The sequence below is a fragment of the Salvelinus sp. IW2-2015 genome, linkage group LG4q.1:29, assembly GCF_002910315.2.
Source record: "Salvelinus sp. IW2-2015 linkage group LG4q.1:29, ASM291031v2, whole genome shotgun sequence".
Classification (NCBI taxonomy): domain Eukaryota; kingdom Metazoa; phylum Chordata; class Actinopteri; order Salmoniformes; family Salmonidae; genus Salvelinus; species Salvelinus sp. IW2-2015.
Window position 1 is genome coordinate 87,158,602 of NC_036842.1, and position 25,076 is coordinate 87,183,677.

The 25,076-nt window shown below is 41.6% G+C and overlaps 3 protein-coding genes across 4 annotated transcripts in view; 2 read left to right on the forward strand and 1 right to left on the reverse strand.

Annotated features, from left to right (window-relative positions):
* cep290 (centrosomal protein 290) overlaps window positions 1-18,144 on the forward strand; it is a 61,250-nt gene extending 43,106 nt beyond the window's left edge. Inside the window, exons 41-53 of the mRNA XM_023986029.2 lie at window positions 7,597-7,742; window positions 8,026-8,181; window positions 8,386-8,488; window positions 10,522-10,644; window positions 10,876-10,962; window positions 11,798-11,962; window positions 12,129-12,251; window positions 12,341-12,510; window positions 14,441-14,582; window positions 14,923-14,996; window positions 15,309-15,397; window positions 15,598-15,656; window positions 15,785-18,144. Of these exons, the coding sequence (XP_023841797.1) occupies window positions 7,597-7,742; window positions 8,026-8,181; window positions 8,386-8,488; window positions 10,522-10,644; window positions 10,876-10,962; window positions 11,798-11,962; window positions 12,129-12,251; window positions 12,341-12,510; window positions 14,441-14,582; window positions 14,923-14,996; window positions 15,309-15,397; window positions 15,598-15,656; window positions 15,785-15,973 (1,626 nt within the window). The 3' untranslated portion in view covers window positions 15,974-18,144. The remainder of the gene's footprint in view (window positions 1-7,596; window positions 7,743-8,025; window positions 8,182-8,385; window positions 8,489-10,521; window positions 10,645-10,875; window positions 10,963-11,797; window positions 11,963-12,128; window positions 12,252-12,340; window positions 12,511-14,440; window positions 14,583-14,922; window positions 14,997-15,308; window positions 15,398-15,597; window positions 15,657-15,784) is intronic.
* Window positions 8,732-10,495, forward strand: LOC139027604 (protein FAM9A-like; the record flags this gene model as incomplete). The annotated part of the gene is made up of 1 exon (XM_070443223.1): window positions 8,732-10,495. A coding segment is annotated over one exon (585 nt), but the record flags the coding sequence as incomplete, so codon positions are not given.
* Window positions 18,145-18,272: 128 nt separating the features above from the next.
* rlig1 (RNA 5'-phosphate and 3'-OH ligase 1) lies at window positions 18,273-22,621 on the reverse strand. Of its 2 annotated transcripts, none has more exons than XM_023986030.2 (6): window positions 22,331-22,621; window positions 21,350-21,467; window positions 20,987-21,199; window positions 20,612-20,809; window positions 20,340-20,509; window positions 18,273-20,138 (listed from the first exon to the last, which is right to left on the reverse strand). In XM_023986030.2, exons 1-6 carry the CDS (start codon window positions 22,418-22,420, stop codon window positions 19,950-19,952), a joined length of 978 nt encoding a protein of 325 aa, XP_023841798.1. In that variant the 5' UTR covers window positions 22,421-22,621; the 3' UTR covers window positions 18,273-19,949. The 2 variants fall into 2 exon arrangements, with proteins under 2 accessions (XP_023841798.1, XP_023841799.1); XM_023986031.2 differs by having other exon boundaries at window positions 18,273-20,193.
* Window positions 22,622-25,076: the final 2,455 nt, after the last annotated feature.

Sequence of the window (25,076 nt, forward strand, 5' to 3'; positions counted from 1 at the left end):
ATTTGCACTTGTTCGCACCAAAGTACGTTCATCTCTAGGAGACAGAACGCGTCTCCTTCCTGGCCAGTATGACGGCTGCGTTGGCTCCATTGTATTTATACTGCGTACTATTGTTTGTGTTAAGTTCATGTTTTAAGTATCCCTATACTCCTGTTATTACGGGGCTATCACTGAGTCAAGAGTGCGCATGCGCGGGAAAGTCTGTTCGTTTGTTGACCTAGCCTGGAGTGTAATGGCTACCTTGTAGGGTGTTCATATAGTAGAGTAAACTTTGTTAAACTGGAACCTTGTCCTTGCGTCATTTCGGATTAACATGGTAGCAGAGGATGGCTTCTAAAACTACAAACGTGCCACCTCGCTTCGACGAGAAGAGGTCGTACGAAAGTTGGAAAATGAACTGGGAATCTGGATACGCGTTACTAATCTGGACGCGAAAAAGCAAGCACTGCGTGGTATTATCGCTCGAGGGAAGAGCGAGATACAGCACTGGAAATATCCGTTGAGGATTTGAACAAGGATGACGGTATGGGAACTTGATCACAGCACTGGATTCTGTATTCTAAAGAAGAGAAAGACCGTTGCCTACGAGGCATATTTCAAACTTTGACAGGTTACGAGAGATATTTCGGTTGCAATGGCGGACTACATCATTGATTTCGAACAGAGGTACAATAGAATGCGCAAGTACGACATGGTTTTCTCCCAGATGCAGTGTTAGGGTTCAAAGTTGCTAGACACTGCTTGTCTAGATGGTAGGGAGAAACAGTTGGCTTTGACTGCTTTACTTGTGCTGACTTTTTGCATCTATGAAGTCGGCACTAAAAATAATATTTGGTGAGAAGACGTCTGTCGCGCCAATAACAGATGGAATGCAAGTAGAGTGACGCAGCATATTACACCGAGCAGCACAGAAAAGGCGCCAAAAAGTCACGTTCTCAAGACAACCAGAAGAGGCGCCATTTCCCGGCACAAATCCACTGGACACATATGGAAGGAGATCGAAATGTGTAATTTGTCAAAGCACTTACCATTGGTAAAGACTGCTCCTCATAAAAAATGAACAACGTTAAAACTAACAGAGGAAAATGTTGTAAACACAGAGATAGAAGCAGGAAATTACCACTGTTTTTCCAAATAATCTGATTACTGAATTTTTATAGTTGAAATCCTTTAGATTGATTCTGCTGTGATGATACTGCAGCACACGGGGACAGTGGTGTGCAAAATGGCTTTGGATAGCTTATGTCAGCTAAACTAAAATCTGAACAGGAAGTACACAAATATGATACACCACCAAGCAAACAGAGCTTCTCCAATTGGGATGGGAGAATGTCCATTACTTACCAAGATCAGTAAAGATACCAATGCTCAAAAAAATTGGCTCAGGACTAAAGTGTCACATGTTGAAACCAAGTGTGTCCCTAGCAGATATCCCTACTTATTATAAGCAAACTTCACCTCAAGAAGGCAGGGGCTTGTAATTAGACAAACAAAATGACACAGCGCAGTATGATGTTTAAACAACCAGTGACTTCTTGAACTTACACCTCAGGCCAACTAGTTGTGTAAAACATTTGACAACAAAGACATCACACAGAGTCCATGCAAAATGAGATCTTGACTACACAAGAAGCACATAGGAGTCTCTGACTAACAGAGAACATGAACACAAAAGAAAACACAAAGTATTGTTGAAACCGCTTCACAAACAAGCATTGGACATGCTACAGTTGACAGACTTCAGAAGTTACTCCAGGAGTGCAGGGAATAATGATGAGAGTATTTCCATCTTACGGCAGATGGTATAACAGTTGTGAGACATGTCAGAAATACAGCAACCTAAGCCCGACCAGCTGTTGGTTGCCACTGGCTTCCAAGTTACAATGAAAAACAGTGGCTGTAGATGTACATGAGTTAGGACCAAGTGTGTGGAACCTTCACATAATCCACCACTTCACATGCTTTAGTGCTGGAAGCATTGTGAATACAAAGAAACCCAGTGAAAATCGTCAAAGCACTTCATTCCTTCCTGTTAAGTGTGAATGGCCCGCCACAGAAATTGTACAGTGACAATGGAGGAGAATTCAATAATAATGAAATAAGAGAAATGGCAGAGAACTTCAAACATGGAAGTAAAGACAACTGCTTCAGTTGCATGGAGCAATGGACTTTCTGGAGAGACACAATCAAACACTCACAGAGAATCATGCTGAAAGTGAAGCAAGACAATGGAGTGACTGGAAACACAGGCCCTAGATTGGGCTTTGATGCAAAAAACTCAATTGCACAATGTTCATTGGTTACAGCCCATATCAACTATTGTTGGGGCAGAACCCAATCTTCCTCTGTACTGGTTGACAAGCCACCCAGCACTAGAAGGGAGCAGTGTGAGTGCATGGTGGACAGCACCTTCAGCACTACATGCAGCGAGAAAGCATTCACTGAAGCAGAGTGCTCAGAAAGAATTTCGCAGGGCTTCTGCGGAAACAGCTTCGACCCACCGTATGAGAAGTACGAGACTGGAACAGAGTGTACTACAAACGAGTTGACTGTCAAGAGTGGAAAGGACCGGGAGTAGTCATTGGCCCAAAGATGTTGTGGTGATATTTGTGAAGATCACGGAGCATCTTTGTCAGGGTGCATCACTCAAGATTGCGGAAAGTAAATGATCAACAAGATAGAGGGGCTGTTGCTGAGAATCAGTCTCCTAATGTAAATGACAAAAAGGACACAGTAAACAGAACCAAACCTACCAGATGTCGCATCCAATGATATGGACACCGAAACCGACACAGGAAAATGGAGCAGAGAATTCAACCATGCCACAGGTAATACTGTTTGAGCGTTCAAATGAGGAAAACATTCAACAACAGCCACATGTGTTAAGAGAACATGGTTGTTCCAATCTTAAAACTGGACAAACTGTTAAATACATGACAGAGGAAGTGGTATTCCACACACAGCAACCGTCCATTGGACGAGCAGGAAAAAGCCAAAGGAAACACCCAGAACTGTACAACTTGCACTACTCTGAACCAGCTTACACTTTCTGGTACAACAGGGTCAGCTGACCTGTCACTTGTAGATAATCTCAGAATTGAACCAATTGGAAAATCGAGGAAAACAGATATACATTCAAAATGATGATGTACTTGAAACAAAGACGTGTCATTTGACTCAGCTAAGCTAGATGAGCTCAGTAATTGGAGAAAAAAAATGACAGAGTGTTTGAGAGGACAAAGACATTGGCCAAAAATGTGTCTCAACAAGGTGGGTGTGTACCCTTAAAAGAATCCTTAACTGGAATAGTGCCTAAAGCACGTCTAGTGGCTAGAGGTTTTGAGGAGCTGGCTGCTAAAGAACTCCCAAAAGACTCACCGACATGCCGCCTCAGAGTCACTCAGATTGCTGATGTCAGTGATCTGCCAGAAAAAAATGGAAACTTAATTCCATAGACATCAAATTCTGCATTTTTGCAGGGAACAGAGCTGTCAAGGGACATTTCACATCCGACCTCCGCCCGAAGCTTAAAAGCGAAGGAACACTGTGGAAACTAAAAAAGTGTGTGTATGGACTGGCAGATGCATCACTCTACTGGTACAACAAAGTCAAGGCAACAATGCGAATACAGGTGGAAAAATGTCACAAGTGGACCCTGCAGTCTTCTTATTGACTTGATCAAGACTGCAATGTGGACTGGAGTACTGTCCTGTCATGTTGATGACTTTTATCTGGGTGGCTCACAGACCTTTGCTACAACTGTGATTTCCAAACCTCAAAGCTGTTTTCCCAGGTCGGCCGTGAAGAGCGATGATCATTTTTGTTATGTTGGCATAGAGTTTATTACAGTTGATGGAACAATACTGATGCAACAGGAGAGCTATATCAAGAATCTTCAACCCATCCACATGGATTCTTCAAGAGCCGTACAAGGAAATTCCCCTCTATGTGGAATTGAAGCGTTGATCAATTGAGTCGAAGCAAGGTCAAATTCTATGGGTTGCTAGACAGAGTAGACCTGATGTGATGTTTGATGTTTGCAACTTGGCAATCTAACAACAAAACAACGCCACTGTACAAACCATTCATGAGGCAAACAAAGTTGTTCGTAAACTGAAATCACAAACAAGTGACTTTAAAGTTTCAGCATGGTTGAAAAGATGGACTCTTTGAAACTAGTTGTCTTCAGTGATGCTTCACTAGGGAACCTTACAGATGGAGGCCACACAAGGTGGACATCTAATCGTTAATGGTTGAAGGAGGAAGATTCTCACCTATCTGTTGGCAGTCAAAAAGGATCAGAAGGGTGTCCGAAGCACACTTGCTGGAGAAACACTTGCTCTTGCGGATGGAATTGACAATGCGATCTTTCTTTGCAACTCTGTTCTCAGAGCTTACCACTGGTGAGACAAAACGGCACATTCTACCTGTAGTTTGTGTCACTGACAACTACTCATTAGTTGATGCTGTGAAGTCAACCCAAGTCTGTCACAGAGAAAAGACTTCGTCTTGAGATTAGCAGCATCAAGGAACTTATTTCAAAGGGCCTCCCGGGTTGGCGCAGTGGTCTAGAGCACTGCATCGCAGTGCTAGCTGCGCCACCAGAGTCTCTGGGTTCGCCCCAGGCTCTGTCGCAGCCGGCCGCGACCGGGAGGTCCGTGGGGCGACGCCACATCTGGCCTGAGCGGTGCCTAGCGTCATCCGGGTTAGGGAGGGTTTGGCCGGTAGGGATATCCTTGTCTCATCGCGCTCCAGCGACTCCTGTGGCGGGCCGGGCACAGTGCGCGCTAACCGAGGGGGGCGGGTGCACGGTGTTTCCTCCGACACATTGGTGCGGCTGGCTTCCGGGTTGGAGGCGCGCTGTGTTAAGAAGCAGTGCGGCTTGGTTGGGTTGTGCTTCGGAGGACGCATGGCTTTCGACCTTCATCTCTCCCGAGCCCGTACGGGAGTTGTAGCGATGAGACAAGATAGTAATTACTAGCGATTGGATACCACGAAAATTGGGGAGAAAGGGGGATAAAATTAAAAATTAAAAAAAAGGAACTTATTCAAGCACAGAGAATCCAGCGGATTCTGTGGTCGACCACAAAGGAACAGCTTGCTGACTGTCTGACTAAAAAAGGAGCATCCAGTCTTGTGCTCCTACAGGCTCTCAGTAATGGAAAGTGGCAGCTTGAGTAATACAAATAAAAACTGTCACACAACCCATTTGTAATGAGGATCTTGAATAATACTTGGACCTTTAATTATGTTGTTGATGTTTTATTTGTCTTTAAAGAAAAGGGGGAGATTGTTAAGTTCATGTTTTAAGTATCCCTATACTCCTGTTATTACAGGGCTATCACTGAGTCAAGAGTGCGCATGCGCGGGAAGTCTGTTCGTTGTTGGACCTAGCCTGGAGTGTAATGGCTACCTTGTAGTGTGTTGATATAGTAGAGTAAACTTTGTTAAACTGGAACCTTGTCCTTGTGTCATTTCGGATTAACAGTTTGTACAGATGAACATGGTACCTTCAGGCGTTTGGAAATTGCTCCCAAGGATGAACCAGACTTGTGAAGGTGTACAATTTGTTTCTGAGGTTTTGGCTGATTTCTTTAGATTTTCCCATGATGTCAAGCAAAGAGGCACTGAGTTTGAAGGTAGGTCTTGAAATACATCCACAGGTACACCTCCAATTGACTCAAATTATGCCGATTAGCCTATCAGAAGCTTCTAAAGCCATGACATCGTTTTCTGTAATTTTCCAAGCACAGGCACAGTCAACTTCGTGTATGTAAACTTCTGACCCACTGGAATTGTGATACAGTGAAATAATCTGTCTGTAAACAATTGTTGGAAAAATTACTTGTGTCATGCACAAAGTAGATGTCCTAACCGACTTGTTAACAAGACATTTGTGGAGTGGTTGAAAAATTACTTAATGACTCCAACCTAAGTGTATGTAAACTTCCAACTTCAACTGTATATACTGTATTCTAGTCAAGGCTCATCCTCTATAACTACTACTGTACACACCTTTTCTATTCAAATACTGTCCATAATGTCTATACACACCTTCATATACATACAGTATATATTTATATTCTGGACTCTGACATTGCTCATTCTAGCATTTCTATATTTCTTATTTCCTTTATATAAATGTTTTGGATTTGCATGTATTGTTAGGTAGTACTGCACTGAAACATAAGCATTTTGCTACACCCGCAGTAACATCTGCAAAATATGTGTACACGAACAATAACATTTGATTTGATTTGAAATGGCAACTGCTCAGCATCTGACCGTAAGGCGCTACAGAGGGTAATGCGTACGGCCCAGTTCATCACTGGGGCCAAGCTTCCTGACATCCAGGACCTATATACTAGGGGGTGTCATAGGAATGCCGAAAAAACTGTCAAAGACTCCAGTCACCCAAGTCATAGACTGTTCTCTGACAGTCCCTTCCCTTTGTTTTTACACTGCTGCTACTCACTGTTTATTATCATAATCACTTTACAAATTACCTCGACTATTCTGTACCCCCGCACGTTGACTCGGTACCTGTACACCCTGCATATATCCTCGACATTGACTCGGTACTGGTACCCCCTGTATATAGCCTCCACATTGACTCGGTACTGGTACCCCCTGTATAGAGCCTCCACATTGACTCGGTACTGGTACTCCCTGTATAGAGCCTTCCACAATTGACTTGGTACCCCCTGTATATAGCCTCCACATTGACTCGGTACTTGTACCCCTGTATAGAGCTCCACATTGACTCTGTACTGGTATCCCTGTATAGAGCCTCCACATTGACTCGTACCGGTACTCCCTGATATGGAGCCTCCACATTGACTCGGTACCGGTACCCCCTGTAATAGAGCCTCCACATTGACTCGCGTTACCCCCTGTATATGCCTCCACATTGACTCTGTACTGGTACCCCCTGTATATAGCCTCCACATTGACTCGGTACTGGTACTCCCTGTATATAGCCTCCACATTGACTCTGTACTGGTACCCCCTGTATATAGCCTCCACATTGACTCTGTACTGGTACCCCCTGTATATAGCCTCCACATTGACTCTGTACTGGTACCCCCTGTATATAGCCTCCACATTGACTCTTGGTACCGGTACCCCTGTATATAGCCTCCACATTGACTTCTGTATGGTACCCCTATATTAGCCTCCACATTGACTCTGTACTGGTACCCCCTGTATATAGCCTCCACATTGACTCTGTACTGGTACCCCCTGTATATAGCCTCCACATTGTTATGTACATTTATTGTGTAACTTTTTGATTGATTAGATTTGTTTTACTTTAGTTGATTTAGTAAATATTTCATTAACTCTATTTCTTGAACTGCATTGTTGGTTAAGGACTTGTAAGTAAGAATTTCACGGTAAGGTTTACACCTGTATTCAGCGCATGTGTCAAATCAGATTTGATTTGATCCCTGCCTCCCTGTCCCACTGCATGTTGGCTCCATAGAGATACTATAATTACATTCCTGTATTTCATGGACATTCACAAATACAAGGTATTTGAGGATTGAAAGGAACCTATATGTGACATGCCTCATCATCACACTATCTACCCTGCAGACAAATAAAGAAGAAATAGTGCGGTGGGAGGAGGGCAAGAAGTGGCAGGCCAGGATGGAGAAAGTGAGGAACATTCTGAAGGAGAAGGAGAGGGAAACCGAGTCTGTCTCTAAGCAGCTGAGTACTCTCAAGGAGCTCTACTCCAGGTTAGAACCAAGACACTCATGGTGCAAGGGGTTTAGCCACACCATCCACACACCATAAGAAACATACACATCCCACTCACTCCATGAAGACATACAAAGTACAGACATTTTGACTGACACACACGGACGCACATGCACACGGACAAGACCAACAAAAAGTTCACAGAAGCACATGACCCTGCTTACTCATACACAATAGATATCGAACACTCCTTCACTCCAATACTCCTTAGCCATATGGTCTTACGTTGTGCCATGTCCCTGGTTGTCCCTCTGTGTTCAGACTGGAGCAGGAGAAGGCAGGTCTGCAGAGGAAACTGAAGGGTCGTGGTGTGACGGCAGATCAGGTGGTGGGGGTGAGGACACAGGAGTCTGAGAAAGAACTGGTTGAGCTGAAGAGGAGGAACGGTGAACTGGAGCAACAGATCCTCACCATAAAGTAGGTGTTTCAGACATTGTAACTGTGCTGCTGTTGGTTCGTTTAATAGCAACTCTTTTTCTTGAGTAGCTCAAAATCATAGGGCTTTTTCTGGTGGACAAATAAGATGGTGGGAACACATCGTCAGCACTATTATCTATTGTGTTTGCAGTATAACCAGACCAACCCTTGTAGGACTAACATTTTCCTCTCTGTCTATTCCAGACAGCAGCAGGCCCTACCCAGAGATTCTGCCATGGAGGACATGAACCTGAGGAACCACTACCTGGAGGACAGGCTTCACTCCCTGGAGAGCCAGAAGTCCTCTGTAAGACTACACACTGACTGACTCAAATATGATCTGAGACTGCACTACCTTTTACACACAAACACAACAAGACAGGAAAACGTATTAAACTGCAGGGCTTGACGTTGAACGTTTGTGAAATCTCACTCAGACACAACAGACAACCACTGTTTACAAATATTGCCAACTGTCTTTCATCTCACTATGTACGTATGTTTGCATTAATTTCACATTTAAGTCATTAGGTTTCTACACTTTCTTTATTCTCTTTTCTACTTCTCTCTTTCACCCACTCCTCAATCCCATTCGATGCACGTGAAGGAGGGGAGAAGTTTGGTCTCCCCATCCGTGTCCTTGAAAGAGCTTCGTTCGCTGACGTTTGATGTTGGTGACGTACATGAGAAAAAGAGGGTCCTGACCTTCTTAGCCAATGACAGTGTAGCCTGTCAGAGAGATGGCACGTCAGCCCACAAGGAGGGGGCACTACACCCAAACCAAGGACAAAAAGAAACCCAGACAGTCTTTGATGGAACAAATGACTGTGTACCTGAGACAGAGCAGACAGAGAAACCAAGCAGGGCAGAGCGTGGAGAACAGGAAAGAACAGATGAGACTGGAGAGGGAGGACATGAAGAACAGATGGAAGATACAGGAGAGGGAGATGGGGAAACAGAAGAGACTGACAGAGAGTCCAAGAAGGAGAACCTGGAAAAAAGTGATGCAGAGTCAGAGAATATCAATGAGGTGGCTGTTGCTGAACTAGTGGACATAACCACAGAGGAGAATCTCATTGTCAGACAGGATTCCACAAGTGACACTGTGCTGGATTTGAGTGTACCCAAACCATAGAAATAGAATGAATAGAACGGTCTTGGAACCTCTAAACCTGGCAATTTGACTGGTGAACTAATTGGTACACTCGCAATGGCTGCCTGGTATTGTGATGCAATAATTTCCATTGTAATATAGAATGTTCCTTCAAATGATGTTAACTGATGTGGCTCATGCAATAGAATGGAATTTATGTCATGTCAGTTGAGTATAATCAAAATATTACAGCACATATTGATGAGTACACATAGGAGCAAAGTAGGACGTTAAATAAAAAGTGCACCGTACACTTCCTTTTTTATTTTACTTCCTGCTTTGCGAGTGTACCCATAGGAGCAATGACCACCAGTCCACCATTATGCCATAGTTTACTTGAATGGGGACATTCGTTCTATTCATTCTATTTCTACGATCCAAACCCCCTAAATCCAGAGTGAGCCATCAACCTCTGAGAGGCTTGAGTCAGCGAAACCTGCATCTGAGCAAGGAGAGGTGACAGCAGTCAAGTAGTGTGATGGGTACAGATAATGCAGAGGATACTGGGGGAGACAGAGATGGAGACACAGAGGGAGGTGGAGATAGAAATTAAGTGGGACAGTGGAGGAAACGTCAGGAAAGAAGAGGACTTCATAATGGAAGTCAGCGCTGACCCCAGTGCTGACCTCATTGACGGCGAATCTGTCCGTTTTGTCATCAAGGAACTCGACATTGATGATGTCACAGACAGCAAGCTCGAGTTTGCTTCGGAGAGTACCCGTGGTGCCGAGCTGGAGGTCATTACCAATGACATTGAGAAGATAAGACAAAAGCTCAAACCTATGTCTCCCAAAACTCATAAGGTACCAAAGGCTGCCCCTGGCTTCCACCCTGACAAGATGCTAGTGCAGTGTTTGAGCTAGCAGAAAGTGTGCAGTGTTTGGCTTGATAGGCTCCCAGTCTGTGTTTCATTTATTTTTTATTTAACCTTTATTTTAACTATGCAAGTCAGTTAAGAACAAATTCTTATTTACAATGACGGCCTACCACTGCCAAACCCTGTGTATAGTACCTCCTTCCAGTCCTAGGCGCTACGTTTTTTTATGTTTATCCATGTGGTCACCACCTTACACTTCCTTTCTTTGCTCCCTTCATCTCTTCCCTCTTCTCTCCTAATAAATTGTTATTTTTGTGTTTTGTCACATTCTGATTGCGTAAGCGTGACGGCTGTTATTTCTTTCTTTCAGACATCAGACAACCCCTCGCAGAAAGAGTACGAGCTTCAGAGAGAGAACCTGAAGCTTTCCTCAGAGAAGCTGGAGCTCCACTTTCAACTGGAACAGGCCAACAACGACCTACCCAGACTAAAGGTATGGTAGATACATTTTGGGGGGGATTTGACTAAAAACACAGCTGCAGATCATTAGCTCCCTTTCAACTGGGGCCTTGAAGCCCAATAACTTAAGCCCTGGAACTAAGTTCAAGCAACCGGTTAAGACCTCATTGGCTAGGTGGATTTTAAGACCTTTGGTCTGTTAAGACCTGCCAGAGATGTTTGTTTTCCAGCTTATCCAATGATACCCTCTCTACTTTACTGATAGGACCAAGTTGCAGACCTCAAAGAGATGTACAACGTTCTGAAGAAGGAAAAGGCGGAGGTGGAGAAAAAACTGGGTCACGTCCGTGAGGTAGGTCTATCCTAGTCTTGTGCAGGGGTTAAAGTTCTCGGTCTCTGCGACGGATTTTAGTCATATGGATGACGCATTAGGTTTGAGTCTAAAATAATATTTTTGGGGGGGGGTTATTATTTAGGGGATAATATTAATATATTTTTTCAAATAACTGCCCTTTTTTCTGGCCCGTAAACCCATTTTGACAAACAAATCAGTAATTTAAAAAAGTCTGTCCGTTAAATTTCGAAATCCTGATGTGGCTCTTGAGCCAAAAGGTTTGCCATGGGATTTTTTGACTGAAAAAGTTTCAATCATGGGATTTTTTTTGTGCTTTAATGCCTGCTTGTGTACGCTAGTGACTAGGTATCTACACTGAGTATACAAAACATTTAGAACACCTGCTCTTTTTGAAAATTTTATTTCACCTTTATTTAACCAGGTAGGCTAGTTGAGAACAAGTTCTCATTTACAACTGCGACCTAGCCAAGAATAAAGCAAAGCAGTTCGACACATACAACAACACAGAGTTACACATGGAATAAACAAACATACAATCAATAATTGTATTTTCCATGAAATAGACTGACCATGTAACTACTTAATGTATTAATTTCAACGCAATATTAGGAAGGTGTTCCTAATGTTTTGTACACTCGGTGTATACAGATGTCGTATTCCTAGTGGTCAGGCTGTAATTCTACTCTATCCACCTGTCTGTGTGCACTCTTGTTTTACTGACATGGCTTGTAGAGAGGTTCTCACTTTACAGTCAATTTAACCATCTAGTAAAAGTGTATTATACAACAACTGGATCACACGACTGAATGAAACTCTTTCCTGTCCACTGTAGGCGGGTCGCAGCGGTAAAACTGTGCCAGAGTTGGAGAAGACCATCGGGCTGATGAAGAGGGTGGTGGATAGGGTGCAGAGGGAGAATGAGACGCTGAAGAAAACTCCAGCAGCACTGAGTCAGGAACAGCTCACAGCTCTGGAGCGCAAGCATGAAAAACTCAAGGTGAACTCTAGTTGAACTACTTGTGTAATAAGGCATGAGATGTCCTATTACATGTTTAACAACCAGTGGAGCTCTTATAGCCCTTCAAAACTGCTCGAAGGTTATGCTGTTCAAGTTCAAATGTTTTTAACATTTATTTTGTCCTCTTGCTCTCCGTCTTCTCTAGAATGATTACGAGAAGCTCAAGAGAAACACAGAAACACAGCTGAGCTCCAGACTAGAGACCAAAACCAAAGGAGTGGAGAAAATTGTGATGGAAAACGAACATTTACGGAAAGAGATTAAAAGGGTATGTGTTCCGCCCCGTCCCTTTTCATGGGATGCATAGTTACAACATTTAGTCAAGTCTCAGGACTCATTTAAAAAGATGTGTTGCAGGAGACTGAGGCTGCGGAGAGGCTGAGGATGGCCAAGACCAGTCTAGAGATGACCAATGAGAAGCTGGAGGCTGAGCTGGAGGAGGCCAGACAACAGCTAGTGGCAGCCCAGTCCAGGGTCATCCCTGAGGGGGTCGAAAGTAAGACCTGGAAGGCCACTGTGGTAACAAGGTGAGGGATCCGTTGAAATGAACGAAGTCAACCACTCAGTCCTCACTCCTGTTCTCATCTGACTAAAAGACACGAGCGAACTCACTAACCCTGTTTCTTGGACTGTAACTACTTAATGTATAACCTAGAGCAGGGGTTCTAAAACTTTGTTTCGTGACCCGCCAATTGAGGTGACTTTTGAGTTACGACCTACCATAAGGGTTGAGCGGTGAAAAAACATACATAGACCAAAGAATAAGTTGTAGTTAAGCTAATTTCCTGCAATTCTACACATTTTACCATGGATAATGCTGTGTTTATGCTCAAACATTATAACAAAATCAATGGGGGCCTGATTGTCTAGTGTTTCTTTTGTTGATTGTAAAATCTCCAAGATTATAGGCTACACTGCCTTTCAAAAGTTTGGAGTCACTTAGAAATGTCCTTGTTTTTGAAAATCGAATTTTTTGTCCATTACAATAACATAAAATTGATCAGAAATACAGTGTAGATATTGTGAATGTTGTAAATGACTATTGTAGCTGGAAACGGCTGATTTTCTTATGGAATATCTACATGGGCGTACAGAGGCCCATTATCAGCAACCATCACTCCTGTGTTCCAATGGCACGTTGTGTTAGCTAATTCAAGTTTATCATTTTAAAAGGCTAATTGATCATTAGAAAACCCTTTTGCAATAATGTTAGCACAGCTGAAAACTGTTGTCCTGATTAAAGAAGCAATAAAATTGGCCTTCTTTAGACTAATTGAGTATCAGCCTTTGTGGGTTCGATTACAGGCTCAAAATGTCCAGAAACAAATAACTTTCTTCTGAAACTCGTCAGTCTATTCTTGTTCTGAGAAATGAAGGCTATTCCATGCGAGAAATTGCCAAGAAACTGAAGATCTCGTACAACGCTGTGTAGTACTCCCTTCACAGAACAGCGCCAACTGGCTCTAGCCAGAATAGAAAGAGTGGGAGGCCCCGGTGCACAACTGAGCAAGACGACAAGTACATTAGAGTGTCTAGTTTGAGAAACAGATGCCTCACAAGTCCTCAACTGGAAGCTTCATTAAATAGTACCCACAAAACACCAGTCTCAACGTCAACAGTGAAGAGGCGACTCCGGGATGCTTGCCTTCTAGGCAGAGTTCCTCTGTCCAGTGTCTGTGTTCTTTTTCCCATCTTAATCTTTTCTTTTTATTGGCCAGTCTGAGATATGGCTTTTTCTTTGCAACTCTGCTTAGAAGGCCAGCATCCTGGAGTCGCCTCTTCAATTGTCCGGATGGACTGGCCTTTGTATCTTAAAGTAATGATGGACTGTTGTTTCTCTTTGCTTATTTGAGCTGTTCTTGCCATAATATGGACTTGGTCTTTTACCAAATAGGGCTATATTCTGTATACCACCCCTACCTTGTCACAACACAACTGATTGGCTCAAACTCATTAAGAAGGAAAGAAATTCCACAAATTAAAAACAAGGCACACCTGTTAATTGAAATGCATTCCAGGTGACTACCTCATGAAGCTGGTTGAGAGACTGCCAAGAGTGTGCAAAGCTGTCATCAAGACAAAGGGTGGCTACTTTGAAGAATTTAACACTTTTTTGGTTACTACATGATTCCATGTGTTATTTCATAGTTTTGATGTCTTCACTATTATTCCACAATGTAGAAAATAGTCAAAATAAGAAAAACCCTGGAATGAGTAGGTGTGTCCAAACTTTTGACTGGTACTGTACAAAAAATTGCAATGCACAAAATGTTTTATCCCGCGACCTGCATGGACCCCTGCCACAACCTACAAGTGGGTCCCGACTGACAGTTTGGGAACCACTGACCTAAAGAACAAACATCTAGATCTGGTAGAATACCAAGCCAACGTAGACTACAGTGGGGTGTCTTGAAACTAGATGGCTGACTAAAAAGGGGTTGGTTTCCCTCCCTTCAGGATGTTTGAGAGTAAGATGAAAGCACTGGAGCAGGACATCAGCCAGAAGAACTCCAGTCTCTCAGAGCTCAGGCTGCAGCTGCGAGAGGCCAGTGAGAGGGAGGAGAAAGCACAGCGAGTCGCCAGCCAACTACAGGAGCAGGTAAGCGTAAGAGCTCCACAGTCTACACAACGGCTCCGACGTGGCTCCATAGCTCTGATTGCGTAGACTGTGAAATCACTGTGCGATTCTTGATTTTTCTCATTGGTTGAGTCTCAAATGGCACCCTGTTCCCTATATAGTGTAATACTTTTAACCATGGCTCATAGGGCTCTGGTCAAAAGTAGTGCACTACATACAGAATAGGGTGCCATATATGATGTACTATTGTCGTTCTGTGCTAATCAAACCAGATTGTTTATATAAAGAAAATGAAGTAGCATTCTAGTACTATGCTACATTATTTTAATGGTGGTGAAAACAGTTTTTGTTTGTTCTGAAGGTGAAGCTGTTAAACAACTTTCCCACCGCAGCAAACACTGAGTCAGGCCTCGCCAAGGAGTTCCAGTCAACGAGGTGAATATATCCCATAGGCCAGCTCTTCAATGTAGACAAACTTGTGATACATCTAACCTGATTGCCTTTGCATACAATAGCATTACAAACATATGGTTCACACATAGCTAACATGGGAATGCGTTATCAAAATGTGTTAGCTATGTGTGAACCATACGTTAATGTAAACAACAAAGTGAAGGAAATTGAAAACAGCATTTATGTTTGTAATATCTATTACTACACCGACGGGTCAAATTTGGTCATGAAAATTAGACATTTGATTTGCCATCCGTTAGTCACACAGGAATGTCTATCCCGTTTTGTCTTTAGATTGACCAATAACCAGCTGGAGAAGGAAGAGCTGGTACAGAAGCGTAGTGACTACACTAAGAAGTATGAGACAACCTCTGCTGAGCCAGGTGAGACATGTAAAAGCAAAGTGGTCCTGTTTGACAAGTTTCCACTTCGAGGTGGAAGATGTGCATTATTGATGTGTTCATGCATGTTCTGTGATGTCAAACAAAACTTGTACTGTTCAGGAATGCTGCAGAACCTAAACAGGCGCAGTAACTAACTAGCACAATATGCACATCAACAAGTGTCATGTTTTTGTCGTCAGGGTATGAGGAGCTACAAGCCCTGCTGAAGGCCACTGGCGAGGAAAAAAAACAGTTGCAGGTATTGTGACTCCTCCGAACTATTACCTCATCTATTTGGGTTGTTTTGAGTGTAGAAAAGTAAAAACATTTTTTTTTTTTTTATCTATTCCTCTGTGAACATATTTTTTATTACCTTCCCGATTCCAGGCCGAAGTAAAAAAGATGAAGATGGAACTGGAGAACTTTGACCCGACATTCTTTGAGGAGATTGAGGATCTGAAGTTTAATTACAATCTGGAGGTGAAGAAGAACATTGTTCTGGAGGAGCAACTGAAGAAAGTGTGTGAACAGTTTGGTGTAGGAGCTGCAGATATCCCTGATGTGTCCATCAGCTAACACAGGATGGATATTGTGCCTTTTAAACCATTAAATGTCTTAAATATATAGTATTTATATGGTTTTAATGTGAATGTTGTCTAGAAGATGAAGTTGAATGTAATTGTGTTTCTCCTCCTGGGGCAGTTTTGTTTTGTTCAGACAATGTAGCAGGGATTTTACATACGGTACTTGTCAAATAGTTTTTTACATTGGTATACAGTGCCTTCAGAAAATATTCATACCCCTTATTACACATTTTGTTGTGTTACAGCCTGAATTTAAAATAGATTTTTTTATGTTGATCCATCTACACACAATTCACCATAATGACACAGTGAAAACATGTTTTTAGAAATGTTTACAAATGTATTGAAAATGAAGTACATAAATATCTAATTTGCATAAGTATTCACACCCCTGAGTCAATCAATCAATACATGTTAGAATCACCTTTGGCAGTGATTACAGCTGTGAGCATTTCTGTGTACGTCTCTAAGAGCTTTGCACACCTGGATTGTACAATATTTTCACATTATTGTTTTCACAATTATTCAAACTCTGTCAAGTTGGTTGTTGATCATTGCTACAGACATTTTCAAGTCTTGCCATAGATTTTCAAGCTGATTTAAATCAAAAATGTAACTAGGCCACTCAGGAACATTCAATAACTTGGTAAGCAACTCCAATGTAAATTTAGCCTTGTGTTTTAGATTATTGTCCTGCTGAAAGGTGAATTTGTCTCCCAGTGTGTTGGAAAGCAGACTGAACCAGGGTTTCCTCTAGGATTCTGCATGTGCTTAGCTCTATTCTGTTTATTTTTATCCTAAGAAACTCCCTAGTCCTTGCCAATGACAAGCATACCCATAACATGATGCAGCCACCACCATGCTTGAAAATATAAAGAGCGGTACTCAGTGATGTGTTGGATTTGCCCTAAACATAAAAAGCTTTGTATTCAGGACATAAAGTTAATTTCTTTGCCACATTTTTTTGCAGTTTTACTTTAGTGCCTTATTGCAAACAGGATGCATGTTTTGGAATATTTTTATTCTGTACAGGCTTTCGTCTTTTCACTCTGTCATTTGGGTTAGTATTGTGGAGTAACTACAATGTTGTTGATCCATCCTCAATTTTCTCCTATCACAACTGTTTTAAAGTCATGGTGAAATCCCTGAGCAGGTTTCCTTCCTCTCTGGCAACTTAGTTAGGAAGGGTCCCTGTATCTTTGTAGTGACTGGGTGTATTGATACACCATCMAAAGTGTAATTAATAACTTCACCATGCTCAAAGGGATATTCAACGTCTGCTTTTTTATTTTTTACGAGGCATTGGAAAACCTCCGTTATTTGTGGTTGAATCTGTGTTTGAAATTCACTGCTCAATGTCATTGCTGGGGGGTGCTAGAAAGTTGGCTGTCAGAAGTATTACAACTTAAACTTGCTTTTATTACATCTGTCTGCATATTTCAAGACATGACCAATGGGGGTATGTGCTGGACGATTATTTTCTCATCACTTATTTAGATATTTTTTTATATATTAAAAACTTGGAAGTAAATCAATCCGCCATCATTGACACGATGGACAAATCTAATTATTTATTATTGAAATAGCATGGGCGACTGAGAAGAACAAATTGGTGCAATTTAGGACCAGGTGGCAAGTGACGATGCAGGCACTGGGAATGGGGGTGTGAGCATGCATGTCTGGGCAGAAGAGATGTGGTTACTGTTTGTATGTGTATACGTTTGTTTTGTTTTGAAGGAGAGAAAAGGGACAAATAAAATATTTACAAATTAAATTAACTTCTCAACTAAGGGACATTACAGATAATTATACCTTTGGGGTACAGAGATGAGGTAGTAAATCAAAAATCATGTTATAAAAACATCTATTCAACTTATGTAACTTAAGAAAATGTTGAATACTTGACATTTCAGCTTTTCATTTTTAATTAATTTGAATTTTTTTAAATCTATAAACATAATTCCACTTTGACATTATGAGGTGTTGTGTAGGCCAGTGACACAAAATCTCAATTTAATAAATGTTTAATTCAGGCTGCAACCTAACAAAATGTGTAAAAAGTTAAGGGGTGTGAATACTTTCTGAAGGCACAGTATGTTGGCTAGATTGTGTTTGATACGTTTTCTATTGCGTTACTTCTATCAATAAAGCAGATTTAATGTGCATATGTGTACATCAGTGACTACAATGGCCGAATTGTGCGTTTAATTTAAGGGCAAAAACAATTTGGAATAGTTTTTGAAATAGATATTTGGTAAAAAGATATGTACATGATACTTAGGCTACACATATTCAATATATTTACAGGCTTTTTATTTGGCAGGTTCGTTCATATTGGAAGACAGGTTAAACCAGATTGAACGCTGCACTCACCATTGTTTCACTGGTGACCCCACTATTTAGTCTGGTTCAACCATACTAATGGAAATACAGTATGGAAGCTTACAGTCCTGGAGCCAGGCCCCTAAATCTGGGCCGTCAGGCTCTCTTGTGGTGACGACGTCTCAAAAAAAAAAAAGTGAAGGTCTGTCCCAAGAGTTAGAAAATGTGTGATAGTAGTACAGCAATGGTAGCTTTCTGTGTTCCATAAGAGACATTCTTAGAGTGTTCAGGACCATCACAGGATTCACGCATTAACCCCACAGAATTTTTCCCCAAACCTTGGCCGCCAAACAACTAAAAATGATCTTATTGGATAAATGTTGCATTACCATACCTGTATGAAATAATTATATTATGCCCAATAATATCTTGAAATGTTCTTAGTGATGTAGAATACACAACCAAATTAGCCAGGTGTGCCAGACATAACAATGTTAAATTACTGACATAATTGTGGTTAGAATATGCCCAAGAAGCTGTTATGATCAGTAATTGCTATATTTAATCTTCAAACATGGMAAATGGATATGTACATGTGAATAGACATGGATGTGAGCTGATGACAATGACATTAACGGTTTTCATTAACAGAGGACTGGAAACATTTACAATGTAAAATTCCATAGGAATGCCAATATGTTTTAACCTAATATCTGGATGATGAGAGCAGCAAACCATTACACATAGTTAGTGTAAATCAAGATGTATTCTAATATAATTATATTCCATACAGGTATGGTAATGCAAAATGTATCCGATAACACCCAATTCAGTTGTTTGGCGRCCATATTGGAAAAAGGCTTCAGTGGGGTTAATGCTGTAGTGGCCCTGTATCTACAAATATTTTTTAAACCCTGTTCTAGCCGAGCATGTGAAATGTGGTGTTCCTATCACCAAAGTTACAATCCAAAAGCGTAGCTGCCCCATTACATGTAATTTAATGGTTAAGCTTAAAACGTTCTAATGTCAATGGCACAATATGGGCGATTTTTTTTTTTTACAATAGTTGTAGCTAGCGCATTTAAAGTAGGTTATATTATATATAATTTGAAATGTAATTTCATGACCTGTCATGACTTGTTAAACAAAGTTTAAAATGTATCCGGATTTCCTTTTTAAAGCAATTTATACAGGTCCATCTAATATGTACCGTTGACCTGAACATTGCGAGAATGTATCTGATGGATAGCTGTGAATCTAAGCTTTCTAATGCTATATGATTACAGGGTATACGTGAGCAATAACTTGTTGTATACTGAGATTGTCTGTCATAGGGTAAAATCCCTATGGGAAAAATGAATGGGATGGAGGGATGAATGAATGAAATTGATTGGGATGGAGGGATGAATGAAATTGATAACACAGAAAGCTGCCATTGCTGCACTGCTATCACACATTTCCAACTCTAAGGACATAGACCTTCACATAATCACTATGAGACATTATTACCCCAAGTGAGCCCGACCGATCCCACTGACTCATGGATTATTACAAACAGGAATGTTTCTTAAGACTCCGGGCGGCTCCTGGTGGATTTAGGGATAAAGGTCTTCTGACCTAAATAGGACTTCCTGGTTAAATAAAGGTTAAGGGTCAAACTGGATGTCCTGCAGTCTGCTGAAGCGATGTCCGTTTAACTGAGATAGAGATGTAAACAAGTCCTTGCTGGTGATGTGATACTCTCGTATGGTCCYGTCGACGTGGACGACCACAGGCCGAGCGTTCAGGATGGTGTCACCGTCCGGCCATCTCAGCCCCAGGTGATGACGATGGAGCTACAGCCAAACAAACAAACACTGGTTTTACCACTTAAATGTCAAAGCTCCTGACCTGGAGGAAACAAAATAACACACTTTTCATAATTTCATTATGATGTGATGAAAGAAAACTGACAAAGAAAATCTGAAGACATACCACAGTCCAAGTCTCAATTTAATTGCATAATAGGAGCCTCTGGTGGGTTCTTGAGTGCTTACCTTGACCAGGGTCCCGTCATTACAGTGCCAGACGATGCCCTCAACACGGCCCTCCTGGCTGTCCTGGAACCAGGAACACAACTGCTGGAAGTCCACCGGGGGAGGGTTCCTGATGTGTACACTCCCATGGGCAACCAGGACGTGGACAGGCTGCTTTTTACTTCCCAACCCTGTCAGAAACGACACAATATTTAGATGATTTGCTAAAAGGCCAGTTCAGAAGTGCATGTGTACATGTACAGTGGCGGACTTGGACTGTATGTCACATTTACCATATGGGTTCCCATTGACGTTGGTTCCAATAAGCTCCAGGGTTTGCTCCAGGAGATCAGCCAGTGGTACCATGGTGATCTCTAGCAGGTCTTCATTCTCAGCACTGGGCCTCAGAACCAGCGCTACACCAGCATCATAGTCCACAACAGACGAGTGCCAACAGTACTGCTTGTTGTCTTTCTCCACTGGAACCCAACCTGAACATACATTGAGAAAGTACAATCAGTATTTTAGTTCCCATATAAAGGACATACTGTTTGTAAATAGAAAATAGTGAAAAGCGAGTGAGTGACAGGCCTTTTAGTCCAGGACTAGGGTTAATCAGTGTCCGGGAAACCAGCTCGAGGAGTGTGTCCATATATAGTGTGTCCCACCTGGGATGTGTCCGTGGTCATCTGGTACAGGCTGTCCATTGTGGTGCTGAACTCTGTGTGCCGGGACCCAAGACTCTGGAACCGTCTTAAAGTCTTCTTTCACATTCCAGGTGAAACCTTTGCAACTTTTGTGGGAATACTGATGCTTCTTGAACCTCTTGTCTGCCTGCTTGGTGGGCTTCCGATCTAGTCGAGCCCAGAGGTATGATTGCCCTGGAAAAGAAAGAAACCATTTACAGTGTAACATTTCATTGACGGAACTTCATTTTTTCCATAACGAGGGCATAAAGGCCCAGGTGTGTGGACTGCAATGTTAATTTATGTTAATTTATGCAGTGTTCATTTATGCAGTTCAACACTCACCTTTATAAATTGAAACATAGCAGCAGGTGCCATCCAGCTTTTCTGTGGCAAGTGCACAGTCAATATTCGATTCCAGTGCTATAGGGTTCACATGTTTGGTGGCTACAACCTGAAATTGCTGTTAGAAAAAAGATAGCGAAAAGGGACATATCATTACACACGAGATCATTAAGGTGAAGATTTCCTGCATAGTAAGTGCAACTGACTGTCTTTTATAAGCAGCTACCGGTAAATCAAAGTTGCTAGAAATATATATATATCAATCATAACCTAAAAACTATGGTCATATTTTGTTGTATTGTGCCATATCAATTGAAATGTGTTTGTTGTCATAGAATATACATAAAGATATGTGCATCTTATGGTGTTCTCACATATATTCCTCTAACTCTAAATAGCAATTTATTCTGTTATTCTGTAACACCGTTTCCCCTGCCATAACCCCTCATATTGGTGCTACAAAAGAGAGAAGATGGTGAAATCACCCTTACAGTGGACACATTTCAAGAGCTCAACTGGGCCGTGTTCAACGGGACAAGGTTGAGATAGAAATGTATGATGTAGCTAGAGCAAACATCTCTTTGGTATACAGTATATAATATTAAATCACGTCAGCTTTAGTCATGGCATTTCTATCTGCAACGTTCCACGTTTTCGTACTGAACATGGCTCTGGTTTTCATTCAATGGGGTAACATCAGACTGCATCACTAACCAATAAACTGCTGCTGTGTTGACGTATTAGCTCGTTAGCATTAGCTTAGTATCCACCTAACTATGGTGCAGAGTAAGAATAATAACAAAACGTAGCTATTAGGAAAACAAATACAAAATTAATCTACAAAACCATTCATGTATACAGTAGTATTTAGGATATATCCTAACTGTTAATTTGAGTTATTTTACCTGGCGTACGCTAACTAGTTAGCAACGCACGTTAGCGATCTAACGTTAGCTGCTAACTGCAGTAACTCATACTCACTTGACATTCGCGTTTCCTGGATTGTTCCTCTTTCACCTCAGTCAAAAACACACAAGATATCTTTTGTTGCACAGAACCGAAACGTCGCATTATGGCAGACTGATAGTTCCGTAACGACTTTAATACGGAATAATTAAGATCAAAGAGAGAAGTTATTTTCTGCCTCGAACTCGTTCATTCCCGGGTATAGTAACCACTAGATATTAGTGGGCATGCGCAAAGCGAAAATCGTCAGTACGAACACCGGGTTGTATTTATTATGGATCCCCATTAGCTGCTGCTACTCTTCCTGTGGTCCAGTAAAATTAAGGCAGTTTATACCATTTTAAAAACATTACAATACATTCACAAGGTCTCTTCTCCACCGGTACCACATATCTGTAGTACAAAATCCACGTGTACATGTGTGTATGTTATCGTGTGCGTATGCATGTGTCTGTGCTTATGTTTGTGTTGCTGCTTCACAGTCCCCGCTGTTCCATAAGGTGTATTTGTATCTGTTTTTTTTTATCAAATTTTACTGCTTGCATCAGTTACTTGATGTGGAATAGAGTTCCATCTAGTCATGGCTCTATGTAGTACTGTGTGCCTCCCATAGTCTGTTCTGGACTTGGGGACTGTGAAGAGACCTCTTGTTTTGTGGGGTATGCATGGGTGTCTGAGCTGTGTGCCAGTAGTTCAAACAGACAGCTACAACTCGGTGCATTCAACATGTCAATACCTCTCAAAAATACAAGTAGGGATGAAGTCAATCTCTCCTCCACTTTGAGCCAGGAGAGATTGACATCCATTTTATTAATATTAGCTCTCTGTGTACATCCAAGGGCCAGCCATGCTGCCCTGTTCTGAGCCAATTGCAATTTTCCTTAGTACCTTTTTGTGGCACCTGACCACATGACTGAACAATWGACCAGGTGTGACAAAACTAGTGCCTGTAGGACCTGCCTTGTTGATAGTGTTGTTAAGAAGGTAGAGTAGCACATTATTAAGGACAGACTTCTCCCCATCTTAGCTACTGTTGTATTAATATGTTTTGACCGTGACAGTTTACAATCCAGGGTTACTCCAAGCAGTTTGGTCACTTCAACTTGCTCAATTTCCACATGATTTATTACTAGTTGAGGTTTATGGTTTAGTGAATGGTTTTTCCCAAATACAATGCTTTTAGTTTTAGAAATATTTAGGCCTAACTTATTCCTTGCCACGCACTCTGAAACTAACTGCAGCTCTTAGTTAAGTGTTGCAGTCATTTCAGTCGCTGTTGTAGCTGACATGTATAGTGTTGAGTCATCCTCATACATAGACACACTGGCTTTACTCATTAAAGAAGCCTCTCCTGCCAGTAGATGGCAGTGAAACGCAACCCTTACAAAAAACGATTGCCCTTTTGAAACTGCAGTAAAAGTGCAGAATCTGCATTCAACTGTGGTATTTTGGACGCAGTAATTGTAGAATAACTGCAGTGTACTTACTTGCAAAATTACTGCAGTATTTTCAGCATACTGCAGTTACAGTATACTGCACTCTAACTGTAGTTATACTGCACTCTGACTGCAATATTTTTTTGTAAGGGAACAGTCTCCACCAACCCAAAACGTATTCTCTAGGCCAGTGGTTCCCAACCTTTTTAGGTTACTGTACCCAGAGGCATCATGCCCATAGGGGGCACAGGGAGACATGCCCCCTTAGATTTGTCCTGTAACAATAATAATTTACAATTATAATTTTTTGGTTTTGTTTCTCTGTAATACTACTAGTCACCTTGCAATTTTATGAAAGCCCATTTAGGTTCCCAATCTCCCAACCTCATAACTAATGTTAGCTACCAAGAAGCCATTTCAAGCTATCAATTAAGTTAGATTCACTAGCTTGTCTAACTATCTTCGCTGGCATGCCTGGCATGCTGGCATGCCTGATGGCAAGGTTGGTAGACTTTAGAAAAGCATGCAATAACTAAACATACTGAATAAGACTCATATTCCTTTCTGTTACCCAGAATTTAGCAGAGAACCATATGTAGTTTCTTTAAAAAAAGAACCACCAGTCAGGAGGATACAGAAAGCTCAAGATGTATGGTTAGTTATGCAGAAAAATGTTTTTTTTTTTTTTTTATTAAAAAAGGGGTCCTAGTACCCTTGGTTGGGAACGACTGGGGATAGGCCAAGTACCCCCAGGGGTCCTAGTACCCTTGGTTGGGAACTACTGGGGATAGCCAAGTACCCCAGGGGTCCTAGTACCCTTGGTTGGGAACTACTGGGGATAGGCCAAGTACCCCCAGGGGTCCTAGTACCCTTGGTTGGGAACTACTGGGGATAGGCCAAGTACCCCAGGGGTCCTAGTACCCTTGGTTGGGAACTACTGGGGAATGGCCAAGTACCCCCAGGGGTCCTAGTACCTTGGTTGGGAACTACTGGGGATATGCTAAGTAACCCCCAGGAGTCCTGGTTGGAAACCACTGCACTAGACCCTACCCAATAAATCAACATTTTAGTAGCATTCATTTTTTGCTGCAACTCATAAAACAAAATGTGACTTAAAACTGTAAAAAAAATACAAGTTGGACAGACAAATCAAATGAATCAATAAAAAAACTGAAATAGATGACAGTGAATCTAGGCAAAGGAAAATATTTTTGTTTGATTGTTTACAATTATTTATAAAACAAAAAAGACATTGAATTATCAGAAACATTGTTGTTTTCAACATTATCTGAAAACTATTATTTGTACAGTTCCTAATACTTATT